At 46.7% G+C, this 13,802-nt stretch overlaps 1 protein-coding gene across 1 annotated transcript in view; it reads right to left on the reverse strand.

Annotated features, from left to right (window-relative positions):
* Positions 1–202: 202 nt before the first annotated feature.
* Positions 203–13,802, reverse strand: part of MARCHF11 (membrane associated ring-CH-type finger 11) — a gene marked incomplete at both ends in the record, with an annotated part of 94,471 nt that continues 80,871 nt past the window's right edge. The window contains one exon of the mRNA XM_084233893.1: positions 203–525. Within this exon, the coding sequence (XP_084090019.1) occupies positions 203–525 (323 nt within the window). The remainder of the gene's footprint in view (positions 526–13,802) is intronic.

The following is a 13,802-nucleotide window of genomic DNA, read 5'->3' on the forward strand; positions in this document are numbered from 1 at the left end:
TCAGAAAACAAAGAACAAGAAGACTCTTTTTTTGTCAGAAAAATGTATTTGCAATTCAAATGTTCATATAAAAAGCATAAATTTTAAAAAGTTCATAGATGTGTGTTTTTAGAAGTGCTATGGGTTTCGCCATTCATTGCAATTACATTCCAGAATGCGTGGAGGGGTGGGGGCGGCCCACCCTGCCCGTCTTACGCTTTTGTCACACTGAAGTCACTCTCATCACCACCTCCCCGGAGCTGTTGTCTTCTGACAAGTCTTCGTGTGTCCGCATCCGGTTGAACAGATGTAACAACATGTAGCCGCACTGAAACCGCGGGGAGGTGAGCTGCGTGGGGTGCACCAAGTTCCTGTTCCGCAGCGCCGTCAGCGGCAGCCATAAAGTCCTGCTTGTAGAAGACTCTCCCCGGCTACTTTCTTCAATGTCGGTGGCTTTGTCGTAATTCAACACGTCCCAGTGCAAATTAACGGCTCGCCAGCGTTTAAAGACTCTGTACACGGCGGCTCCTTCGTGCACAATGAGACCTACGATCGAGGGGAGAGAAAGATTGCTGGGGAATTTATTTTGTCGATAAGCAAGGGGTGAAAGAAATAATCAATGCTCTGTACCTTATAATAAAAAATAGAGCATCATAAGATGTCACCACTGGTGGCAAGTGGTTGCCCATATTACAATCAATATTCAAAAGAGTAAGAAGCACAAACATGCAGAGGAAAGTCATCATGGAGGTAACGCCCTCGCTCCCTCCTGGCTCAGAATGACAAGGTCAGGCATGTGCATTGCTTTAGGAGAATAATTATGTTTATTCACTCAGCACGTTTCCTGGGTGCCCACTATACGCCAGGCAATGAGTTGGGGCCTTGGTCCCAGCTGGCAACTTAATTTGGGAAAGAGACATTAAAGTCACTGCCACCTCCCCAGTTCCTAAAACCACACCTGACACCTTCCTCCACTCGTCAGTAACAACTTGATTTTGCACCCCCGGGAGAGCTCTCTATGTATTACCACACTTAGCCCCCTCCGCGGCCTATGCAACCAACAAGCCCCACGGCACAAACTGGGAACCTGCTCAGAGCGGACAACTGCACTGGTGGGGGAGCCTGGACTCGACCCAGGCAGCCTCTGAGGCCTTGACACAGTGAAAAGGATGACCCCACATGTCAGGGACACTCGCAATACAAGCAACTCAGGGACTAAGCTGGCGCCTGACCCACGGCTTCCTCTCCTCCCCCCTCCCAGTGTGTTGTCCAAAGCTTTTGACTTTGTGACTTTCTCCCTCACTCACACACACCAAGGAGCACTGGGGTGAGGCCCCTTCAGAGAGAGAAGTGAGGAGAAACTCCTTTCTTTCAGGGGTTCAATCCCATTGGAAGTCAGCGGTGGAATATTGAGGTTTTTACAGATGGGACGTCACAGGTGAGGTGACACACACACTTTTTAGTGATAAATTTGAAAACGAGCAAATATCTTCTCCCAGCCTGTAGACCCCTGGGTATAGGCTCCAGAGAAACTCACAACTGCGAACAAAGAAGCATGTTCCAAGAATGCTAATTGTGTAATGGCTTGTATTTGAGGGAAAATGTTCATCTCAATGTCCACCCTGAGGAGAATGGGTCCTCGGGGCTGCTAGGCGGGGACAGAGGTGCGGGCGCTGGCAGGGACAGCTGACACACGAGTGGAAATCTCTGAGTCACCAGGGGGAGAAAAGAAAGGTTCATAAATGATCAGAAATACGGCACATTTTTATGGGCACAAATATACATAGGGTAAAAGTATGAAAACATGTTGAATAATAATTGTGACATTTACAAAAGGGGGGCAGGAGGGAAGGAAATGAGATCAGGAGGCTTCCAGTGGGTTGTCCTCGGTCTCCCCAAAGGGTGAGCTTGTTTTTTAAGCTGGGAGGTGGGTCTAGAAATATCTAACATCATTCTGTATAATTTTTGTGTGTCTGAATAATTCAGAATTTCAAAAACTACAGAGAATTCATCAGGAAAATGGACGTAGGGAATAGACAACAAAGTCAGGAGCACAGGGAGATGGCGACCGTGAGTGAGTTGAGTGGCGGCAGGAAGGCGGCACAGGGACAAAGGCAGAAACTTGCTAGAGGAAATGTCAACAGAAATTGCAGTGCCAGAAGGGAAAGTTAGAGGCCCACAGTTTAAGGCTGGAGGATTAGAAGACTGGGCGGGCAGCCGTAGCCTTCCCATAGGTGCCAGGAGCAAGGGTTTTGAACATGCTATGTTGGGAAGATGATTTCATTTTTCTGTCAGCTAAAGCATAGTCAGATAGGTGATCCAGATACCCAGTCCTGGGAAAATCACCCCTCTACCAGGAGATAAACCTCTGACACACAAACTGAATAGCATCCCAAACACATTTTTACAGGTCACTAAATGATGCGTGTGGTCTAATAAATAAAAACATCTTAAGCCCAGTCATTGCACACCAAAAAAGAGATGTAAAAATTCCGTTAAAAATAGCCATTCCAGGGCCTCCCTGGTGGCGCAAGGCGTTAAGACAACCTATGAAGCTGTCCCCAGCCTCTGCAGCATGAGTTCGATCCTCAGCCAGCCAGGGAGCAACCCACATGGTGCAGCAGACCTCTCCTGACTCGCCCGCTGCTCCCCTCAGCAGTGTATTTCGGTAGATCCACCTGTTCTGTTCCCTGCTCTGTCTCTGGTGAATTCTCTCACCACCCCCACCTTTGACCTATACCCCAGCTCTTGTATGCATAAATACATAAACCTTAAAAAAAGTAGCCATTCCAAATAATCATTTTGGTCAACCTCTTTTTCCTCAGGAATAACTGGAGTTGACCCAACTGGCTAGATGTTTTTGGGAAACAGCCAGAATTAGAAGTCAGGACTACCAGATTTTCATTGATGATTCTATTATTAGTTTCTGAAATCCCCGTGGTCGATGATTTACCTCTCCTGCTCTATTTTTTCTCTTTAAAATGCAATTGGAATACCTAATCTACAGGCTAGATTATAGCAGGAGAGTATGAAGGACAGGGTGAAGACCAATTGGTATTCAGCAACAATAAAGCACTCAGGTTTCCTCAGAGATGGTAACTAAATAAACATAAGACATTATTATTAATTAAAAAATCAATAGTGGATCTACATGGAGAAGACCATTCGTTCACACTACTCCCCAAACCATTACAACCTGAGACAGACCCACTCTGGGCCAGCGCAGAGACAAGCAGACGCTTTCTCTGGGGGAACCACACATCTCACAGGAACCAATTTTTTTTTTTTTTTATTGATTTCCTTTGAAAGGCCAGAAATCAGATCACTTACTGCAGCTTAAAGCCACTTTCTGGAAATGCATGCCTGGCAGCTCTCTTCTAAATACATAAATCTACCCAATGTGTGAAATCAACCCCACAGGTCTTTATAGTGCATTTTGAGCTGGATTTAAATTAAAAAGAGAGCTCCCTACAGTTCTCATGCAGACCCATTCCTCTTGAACACTGAGCTCCAGAAGCAGCCCCAGCATCTCAATGCATTTCAGGTTATGATGCTCAGATTTTGTTTCATTCCCCATGAGCTTGCAGAATTGCTCCTTACTCTTAGGTGCTGAAATTTTCCCAATATTTGAGGAACCCAACCTTAAGGTCATCCTCGGTAATGTACACTTGCCCCCTTTCTTCCTTAAATTTTCTGGAGTTAGGGCAAGTGCGTTTCAGATGGTGAAATTTTCTGGAGTTAGGGCAAGTGCGTTTCAGATGGTGGCTATGAAAAGACAAGACCACAGTCCCAGAATCCCTGGGCTAAGGCTCCAGTCCCTTCCAGCTCACATGCCGGAGATGAGCCTTTAAATGTCTGGGGCCTCCCTGGTGGCCTGAGGGTTAAGTCTCAGCACTATCAAGCTATCACCAGCCACTGCAGCATGAGTTCGATCCCCAGCCAGGGAGGTGACCCACATGGCACAGCAGTCCTCTCCTGTCTAGCCTGCTGCTCCCCTCAGCAGTGCATTTCAGTAGATCCATCTGTTCTACTCCCCACTCTGTCTCTGGTGAATCCTCTCACCCCCCCACACCTCTGGTCTGTACTCCAATTCTTGTATGAATTAATTAATTAATTAATGTCTTCCTACCCTCCTTCCTCACTGGGGGTGGGACCCCTTCACAACGAAGCTCACTTCCTCCAGGAGGGGGCGCTCCACCACCTGAGCAATCGCAGGCTAAGCCTCAAAGGGAATTAGTAATCCTGGCACTTCAGGTCACGTGAGAACAGAATTGCATTTGCCTTTCCACTGGAGTCACTAAGCAGGAAGGGAAAGGCAACGGCCATTTCTACAGAATGTAAATATTAGCTATTAGGATGCTGGCCACAGTGTTGATGGCTTGGTTGTCAATAAGGTGATTAATGGGAATTGAGGGTTTTGAAAGTGGGAGGGAGAGAGAGAGTGAGAGAGAGAGAGTTTGTGTTTCTTACTAGCAAATATTTAATGGGTGTCTCTCTTTACTGGTGTGCAAAGGAACATTTCTGCTAGGGAACAATTTTTTAAAAACAAAGCAGGCTTAAATAGTTATTGCTTTGACTGAAATAAAAGCAGTGCTTATATAAGGAAAACACATCCCAAATTTTGAAGTGTGATATTAGTTGAAAGTCTTACATGGTAGTAGAAGATGAGCTAATCACCCAAAGAAATGATGGGAAGACTGTGAAGGTGCAAACAATCACACGTGGGTGAGTACACACCACCCCCCCATATACCACACACACCATGTATATACCACGCATGCATGCCACCCTCCCCACACATACCACACACATATATCACACACATCGCACACATACCACATTCACACCACACACACTATATATACACCCTCCTCACACACACCACACTCACCCTACACCATTTATCTATGTTTATTTTAAAACAGACAAATGGTGTATTGTAATTAACAGAATCATGCAAAATTTATGATCAAATACAAGTAAATTTTGCTGTTAGCTACCAAAGAACTGGCAAAACATCTTCCTTTCCCGTGTTACCAGTCTCAGCTTTTGTTCAAATAGGTTTCAGTTTTTCACAACTTAAAAACTAAATGTTTATCCAGCACTGAGGACTTTACATGTGTGACTTTCATTTCATTTGACAGTAACACTGAAAATAAATACTGTTACTGAACAATTTCACAGAAATTGGTTGAGGAAATTGAGGCCTACGGAGATTTGACATCCTGTCCAATCTCAGGAAGGTGTAAGAATCAGAGCTGAGGGAGTAGCTCAAATGTGTCCAGATGTAAACTTTCTTGAATTTTACAGTCCTAGCCATGCTAGATTCCCAACATACAGAGGTGAGGCCTTCGGGAGGTAACTAGAATTATATTAAGCAATAAGACTCAGGCTCTCGTGATGGCGTTAATGCACTTAAGAGAAACAGACGATTTCTCTCTCTGTGCACACGAAGGAAAGGCCATGTGAAGACATAACAAGGAGATGCTATAAACCAAGAGAGATGACACTGAATCTGCCAGCACCTTGACCTTGGACTTCCCACTGCCAAAACTATAAGAAATGAAGGTTTGCTATTTAGGATCCCCAGACTATGGCATTTTGTTATAGTAGCTCCAAAGACTAAGACATATTTCGCAGATGAACTACATCACCTTCATTTAAAATATAAGTAAGCTAAGTCCTGGAAGCTGTGATTGGGCCATGTCACAGTCAGATGCCATTTTCAACACCCTTCCATGTCACTGACACTGTCACATCTCTGGGAGTGCAGCCCCTGCTTCCCCGCACACCCCAGGAGAGGGAAAGGCTGGGAGACTCGCTTGCAAGCAACACTCTATGTGGTAAGATTTCTAGGTTATATTTTACTACTTCCCATTGCCAAGATTCCTCTCTCTTCAGACCCTGCATCTCACCCACTGTCTCAGTGATATCTGCACACAACTACACTCTGAAAACACAGTCTGTCCTATGTCATTCTGAGAAGCCAACGAGCAGAAGCAAAATGGTGACTTGGGGGGCCCATCTACCCCAGCTACAAGGAGAGTTTGGAATCGATTCTATGAAAGTGGTGACACTGTTGGCACCTTCATTCCTGCTGCCACTCGGCGATGATTAGACCACAGTGCCAGCAAAGAGGGTTAACTAAATGCAGCATGAGTTCGATCCCCGGCCAGCCAGGGAGAAACCCGCATGGCCCAAGGCGCCCTCTGTCATCATGCCCTTTGCTAAAATGTAATAAAATGTGAAGCCTCCTGACATATTTTCCAAAGCTGTAAATGCCCAACAGTTACAGAACCTTAGCTGTTGGTGCAGGGGTGGTCACTTCAAAAGTTGCTCTTCTATTGTTCAATCTTATTAACATGAACCTTGGAGAAACAACGGTGTGTCATTATTTCTATGCATAGTTGCTTAGAACCAACTCTCTAGAAAGCTTAAAATTATATGAAATATAAAAAAGTTAACTTAGATGAAGATCGAAAGGCAATACAGACCCCATCACAAAAGTGACTAAGCTCACAAAACCAAACTATCATACACAGGAATCCACGTCTCAGGGAACTACCGTTGTCCTGATTATACGTGGGTGTTTTTGTGAATTGGTGTTTCTGCTGCTGTCAGTCAGAACAAACAATGTAAAAACAAATAATGTGAAATAGCCAACAGAAAACACATTTATAGCTATAGAAGATGAACTGATCTTCCTACTGATGAACATCACATATATTTTTTCCCATAGAATGACGGGCTGGCCTAGAGGGCTTAACATTCCCAAGGTTCAAATACACACGCATCACTGAGATCACTGGAAACTAAAATCTTCTGTGCAAGCAACATGATAAAGCAATGGATGGTGTGGAAACTTCCTACAACATGAAAACCCCTGACGTCAGAGACTGACTAATTCCCAATTCTGTTGACCTCATCCAGTACACCCCCAGAGTCGAAAACAACACACATGGGCAAGTGGCGTTGACAGCAGCAGAGACCTTAAATGCTGTGTCTCTGGGAGCACTTCAGTGCTGGCTGGGGGTGCTGCCTCCCGCCGTTGTCCCTCTCTCTCTGCTCAGTGACGCCTACGGCATCAGCCTGGACACACAGCGCGCCCCTGCATGGATCCTCAGCGCTGGGGACTTTAATGCTGGGAACAGAACAACAAGGCAAACCAGGTTTCATAGGGAGTATGATCTTTCACTAACTGGTGGCGTATGACACCCTTTCCTGAAGGAGCTGACCCGGCTGGATTTGCCTCTGGACCTGCCACCCCTGGACCTGTCACCCCTACTTCAGTTAACGAGCATCCCCCAAAGTCAATCAGATGGAAACCTGGGAACCACCTAGACTCCTCTATCCTCCTGTACTAAATTTTGCTAATCTGTCTTATCAGCAAATCTGAGATGAAAACATAGAACAGAGTTTCCTCTCTCTCTCTCTCTCTCTCTCTCTCTCTCTCTCTCTCTCTCTCTCTCTCTCCACATCCATCCATCCATCCATCCATCCATTCATCCAGCTACAGGAATCCACTTGTACATGAATTTCCTTGTAAACAGATGATGTAAAATCAGGATGTTGATGGATACAATGAAATATTGGAAATGTGATTTCTCTTCCTGCACTTTTCTTAATAACATATTGTCCACCCTAGCGTACATTACTGTAAGACTACAGAATATACAGCACATGTCACACACATGATAGGCTGTCTATTACCAGCAAGGCTTTTAGTCAACAGCAGGCTATTGGTAGTTAAGTTTGGAGGGAGTCAAAAGTTGTAATACATGGGGGAAGTGTGGGGTGGAGGGGATTGGCAGAGGAGAGGAGTTAAAGTTCTTTGTAAAGATTTTGTTAGTAGCCTGGGTAAACTGCAGCAACCTCCACACTGACTGACTTGTAGGCTTAGTTATCAAATGCATCCAAAAAATCATGAGCTTATAAAAAATCAGGTACTTATAATCTGCCTGAACACAGGTCTACAGCTAAGAGACAGATATGGATTCCTCACTATTTCCAGGCAAATAATGGAGGAAAGGGAAAGAAAGGTGCTGTCCATTTATCTGATCACTTGCTTTTCTAAGAAACCAACAATCATTTAGTGATTTTTGTTCCTTAGTAGATAGGAGAATCTCTTGATCTTTTGATTGCCAGCCCTGGAGCACAAATATTTGAGAAATAGCCACAGAATAGTCCTCAAATGCTATAAACTTTGTTACACATTATAAAATACCCAATATGTTGGAAAAAAAATTAAAGGGTTAAAAGACTTCACCAGAAAGAATTGCTGTATCATCAAAGTTTCTACCCAAAATTGCTTGAGGAAAAAAAAAAAAACAACTATGCATATGATTACTATAAATAATTATAATGAAAGAATTGAAAACATGAACCCAGTACTTTTACAGAAAATGAAGACACCAGTGAGTTTTTCCATAGCTGGGAGCATGGATTAGAATCAGCTTAATTTCCGTTGAATGCAACTCCAACGCTGCCTTTCAATTCGTGGATGGATGAAACACCTTGCAGCAAAGGTATGATGTCATATATCACAGGAATGAGGAGTGACAAGCACAGTCACTGAATTTCAAAATCAGAAAAGACTGGGTATGACTGAATCTACCCCCTTCATTTTGGGGGATGAGGACTCTGGGGCCAAGGAGTGTCACGACTTGGTGCAGAGGCCACTGTCAGCGCCCAAGTCCAGGCCGTGATAGTGTCTGCGAGCTCAGACTTCACCTCAAGAGCCATCCTTAGCCAAAGTCTGTCCTTGCCAGAATGTGTTTGGCTGAAGGGATAGTGTGGGAACTGTGAAGTCGGCAGAAGCAAAGTCTCTTTTCCATAACACCCAAGGCTGGGCTGGTGAGTTCTAATCTGGTCTTCACCCACAGGGTATGCTGCGGTATTCAGAGAGCTGGGAGGATTCCCTCGCCATTTATAAAGATAAATAACTCTGCAAACCTTGATGCAACAGTGTTTGCTTTAAAAAAAAAAAAAAGAAGAAGAAGAAGAAGAAGTCCATTTTCTGCATTAAAGCGTTTCTGATTAAGAATCTACTTGGGGGCCTCCCTGGTGGCACAAGGGGTTAAGCACAGCACTGTGAAGCAATCCGAGGCCTCTGCAGCACAAGTTCAATCCCCGGCCAGCCAGAGAGCTACCCACATGGGGAGGCAGACCTCTCCTGTCTCACCTGCTGCTCCCCTCAGCAGCGTATTTCATTCAATCTGCCTGTTCTGCTCCCCACTCCGTCTCTGGTGGATCCTCTCACCCCCCGCATCTCTGGCCTGTACCCCAGCTCTTGTATGCATAAATAAATAAATAAATCTTTAAAAAAAAATCTACTTTGGTAGATTTGCTTTGTTTCTCCCACTCCGGCATGTGGTCTAAAGCCAGTTTCTAGAAGGAAGTTAGGGCACGACCCCCAGGGGCAAGCAGAGACAAACATAAACACTTTGTCCTTCTCCAGTGGATGAAAACCTGCTACTGCAAATTCATGGACCATGATTTAATTGGTCTGCGACCCATGTACTGGGTAAACCATACATGTATTTATTGTTCTATTTGTGAAAGCAAAAATAATATTTTAAAAGATCAAAATTAAAATCTAATTAAAACCTGTTTATCTTTCTGAACTGTAGTAAGCTATTTCATTATTGTTGGCTTTGTTTTTCATTTCTCTCAAGTCATACAGGCAGAGGGTGAAAATTCCAAACACAAGCCGCCACCTCAGCATAAACAAAGTCTCTCACTCTCCCATTTCATTCACATAACATCAGTAAGATTTTTTAATTGAAAATATTAATGGAATTTTTAACCTGAATATAAAAATGCTCAGACCTGAGATTTCCTTAACATTCTAGTCGATGGTCTAAGCACCCAAATTCAAGGTTGAAATGTAGGTCTTTACATAAATCATCCTTATTAGAAATTGTCTCGCTCAGAGCAATGGCGAGAGATGGCTTCTGTAGGGTGTAGTAAGTATTTCCACACTTTTCTAATGTTTCTGTATGTTTTAGACTCTATTAATTTAGACGAGATGAAAACCACAAGACGGCTGTATCGCTCTGAAGTATCTATTGCGCAGACATTCTGTAAATTAGCTATTCAAACTGGGCATAATAGGAGGGCATTTTTGATTTTGTTTTGTTGTTGTTGTTACCAAATAACAAAGGGAATTAAATGAATCGCATAAATATTCTTGCAGAGAGTCTGGGAGGGGTAATCCTGGTTCCTTCTTCCGATCTGTCTGACCTCAGGGAAACTGTTTAATCTGAGCCTCGCTTTCCCCATTGCCGAGATGAGACGGAGGACAGTACCTGTGCCTCGCGGGGTCGCTGTGAGGATCAAGTGTGAGAACTGAGGCAAAGTGTTTAGCAGGTTGCCTGGATCGGACAAGACATCAGGAGCTTAGATATAAGTGGAGATGTTTCCTGCAAACTTCGTCTGCTGTATCTGGAAGCAGACGTGGCTTCACACCGACGCCCATCTCTGGGGTTCCCCACAGCTCCCCTCAGACACTGCACCACACAGAAGCGCCATTTAGATGCGTGACCACATTCACATTCTCTCCAGTGAAGACGTTCTCCCCTGAACACCAGCCCGAAGCCTGGAGATCCCCACAGAGGCCGTGGCTGATCTGAAGAAAAATCTCCAGGTCGTCAGGATGGGGGCTGCCTTCCCTGGCCAGGTGTGTGCCGGGCTTTCCCGTCAGACAACTGACTCTGCTCTCTTCCAAGGAACGCTTCCCCTTCCCGGGTCAAGTGGGCCTCATCAAAAACCTCACGTCAGAGGGGCCCACGGATACCTTCAGATCTCCCTAAACTCGCTGCAGCTGTTCCCAAGCCTCGAGCGCTCAGAATTCCTCCAACCACTCTTCTGGAAAACAGGCAGAGCCACAGAGGACGTCTCGCAGACACCCACGTGCGCAGGTGTGCGCAGAGGGTGAACCCCCGGGAGAGGTCCCCCCCGGACCAGCTGTTCGCCACACTCGTGGACGGCTTGCTCAGGGTCTTGTCAGCCTCCTAGACCCACATCAATGACTTCAGGCCAAGACCTGACATCCACGTGCCTCCTCCTCCCCAGCCTCGGCCTTCCCTTCCAGAAACCATGCCAGCCGCAAGCTCTGAAACCACCAGCCCCTGCTGGCAACCCCCACCCCAGCGCTTCTCCCTCACCCACTTTCTTCATCTCTTCTTCCACCTCCAGAAGACTGAGCCTCAGCAGGCTCCATCTTGCCCCAATCTGCTAGCTCCTTTCTGCCCCTGACTCCTTTCCCAAGCAGCTGAGAGCAAACCACCCACCCTGGGGTCTCTCGGCCCTGATCTGAAGTGCAAGGCAAGGCTGATCTCCCAGCAGCTTTCCCTTACACAACCCCCTCTCAGCCTCCTCGCACCGTTTCACCTCCTCAGACCTACCCTTCATCCCCTGTTGATAGAAAAGCACCACACTCAGCCCAGGGAGCTGGCGCCACCCCCTCGCCAGCCTCAGGAGGGGGCGCAGTCATGCTCAGGGATTCTCCTCGCGCGGGCTCAGGGATTCTCCCTCTCCCCAAAGCCTTCAGCAGCTGACGCTCATTTTAAATACCGTCCCCAGCCTCTTCTGCACCGGTGCCCGCTCTGTCTCAGCAGGTGACGCACTGACTGAGGAGCGGGAAGCCTCTCGCAAGGAGGCCCTGCCGGCCTTCTCCCAGAGCAGTGGACGCAGCCGGCCCGGAGGTGCCTGGCCCGAGGCGGCACCGGCTCTCTCTGCAAGACCAACTCCTCCCGGTGTCCATCTCTGCATGCTCGGGGACATCCAGCTGCCCCTTCCCGCCCCCCGGATCGATTTTTCTTCTCATTTCTTCTGGGCCTCTCTTCTCAGCATTTACCTGCGCCTAACTCTACCACGGGAACACGTGAACAGCAGCTTTTCTACTCTCCCTTCTAGATCCGGTCTTCATCTTGCAGCCAGGACTTACCGCCTCACACGCTGAGCTCTTCTGCCGGACACAGGCCTTCTCGGCCCGCGGCCATCTCGTGTCTGTCCCTGCAACCTCCCTTTTGTCAAAACCAGGGAGTTCATGCTGAACTTATTTCACCTGCTCTCTTGACGGGGTGTCTGGCACTGTTGCCACTTGTTTCTGCCCCCAGAGGTCCCCGCTTCCTCGCCCCAGCTGACCCCCTGTTTTCTTGGCGCTCATGCATCTCTCCCTGCCCGCTCGCCATGTCTCCCTGTGATTCTCAAACTGTTGCTCATCTCACCCGAATCACTTTCCCTTGCAGACACTGGTCTCAACCAGCAGATATAGATGTCCAGATCCCTGAATCCAGCCGCTTACCACTCTCATCCACCAGGATTGCCCAGAACTCCTGCATAAAAAAATGTCCCAAAGAAAGGTATCATCTTCCTCTCCCGTCTACCAATCAGGCTCTGGGATCACACGTGAGAGTCTCTCTCTCCCTGACCTCCCACCTCCACAACACCTCCCCCACGTGACTGCCACGGCTTGTCATGTGCCTCTCTAATTCTAATTAATTCTTTAATTCTCTTTAGTCTCAATGCGGGGCCAAACACATTTGAGGATGGTTCAAATCTCCCCCTCTCCTTCCCCAGTGTGACCCTCCTACTCCCTGCCCTTCACCCTTTTCTGGCTATCAAGGTGATTTCTTCAATACCCAGATGACCAATCACAGGCAACAGACCACCCATCATGGGGCCCCCCTGACTTTCACAGCCTGTTCCTCCTCCCCAGTGCCACCCACAGAGTCAGTGATCACTTGCTTGCTGCTACTCTCCAACGAGCATCTTTTGCTCCTGCTGCACCACATTTCATGAGATTTCTTAACAAGATATTTTCATGTGTTGACAGGGCCAGGCAGTTGCCCCTTGCTGGCCCCCCTTTAAAATTTAGCTCAAGATTTCTTCCTCCTGATAGATTTTGCTGACCCCCAAGTATGATTTACCTTCCCCCATCTGCTCTCACATATATTTCTCTCCTGGCACTTTCCATGTTGTGCTTTAATTGCTTATTTCCTTGACCGCCTCTCTCCAGCAGCTGGAGAGCAGGGTGCATGCTATATTTCAGAGCTTGACAGACCCTTTTCTGCAAAGGGTCAGATAGTAAATATTTTAGGCTATGCAAACATGGTCTCTCATTGACACGGCTGCAACTATTTATCAACAACACGTAAATTGAATAGGCGGCTCTGTTCCAATAAAAGTTCATGAGCACTGAAAGTTATATTTGATCTATTAACATACTGTAACATTTTCCGATCTGTGCCTCCCGGTGGTTCTGGGGACCCCGCCCCTGGTCCAGCAGGGAAGAAGGCACAGCCATCAGCACAGACTACCCTATGGGCGATGCAGGAATCTGCCACCTGAAGGTAAAGTGAGCCTTTTCACACTCATTTATGACCAAGGAGCCAAATAAAGAAGATTTAACAATGGGCACCCACTCTCTGCACCCCTGCAGGATAATCTTTCAAAAGGAAGAGGCTGAATTCTCCATTGCCTTCTTCAAGCATCAGCAAAACTTTAGGTCAAAACAACTTAGAAGACCCTCCTATCCAGAATAATTATATTCTCAATGCCAATGACTCACTGTTTCTCCTTATAGAAACTAACTTCAGGGCCTCCCTGGTGGTGCAGGGCTTAAAGACAGTGCTATCAAGCCATCAGCAGCCTCTGCAGTATGTTTGATCCCCGGCCAGGGAGCTACCCACATGGTGCAGCAGACCTTTCCTGTCTCACTCGCTGCTCCCCTCAGCAGTGTACTTCAGTTGATCTGCCTGTTCTGCTCCCTACTCCGTCTCTGGTGAATCCTCTCACCTCCCCCCACCCTGCCCCACACC

The sequence above is a fragment of the Talpa europaea genome (genome assembly GCF_964194135.1).
Source record: "Talpa europaea genome assembly, chromosome: 5".
Lineage (NCBI taxonomy): Eukaryota > Metazoa > Chordata > Mammalia > Eulipotyphla > Talpidae > Talpa > Talpa europaea.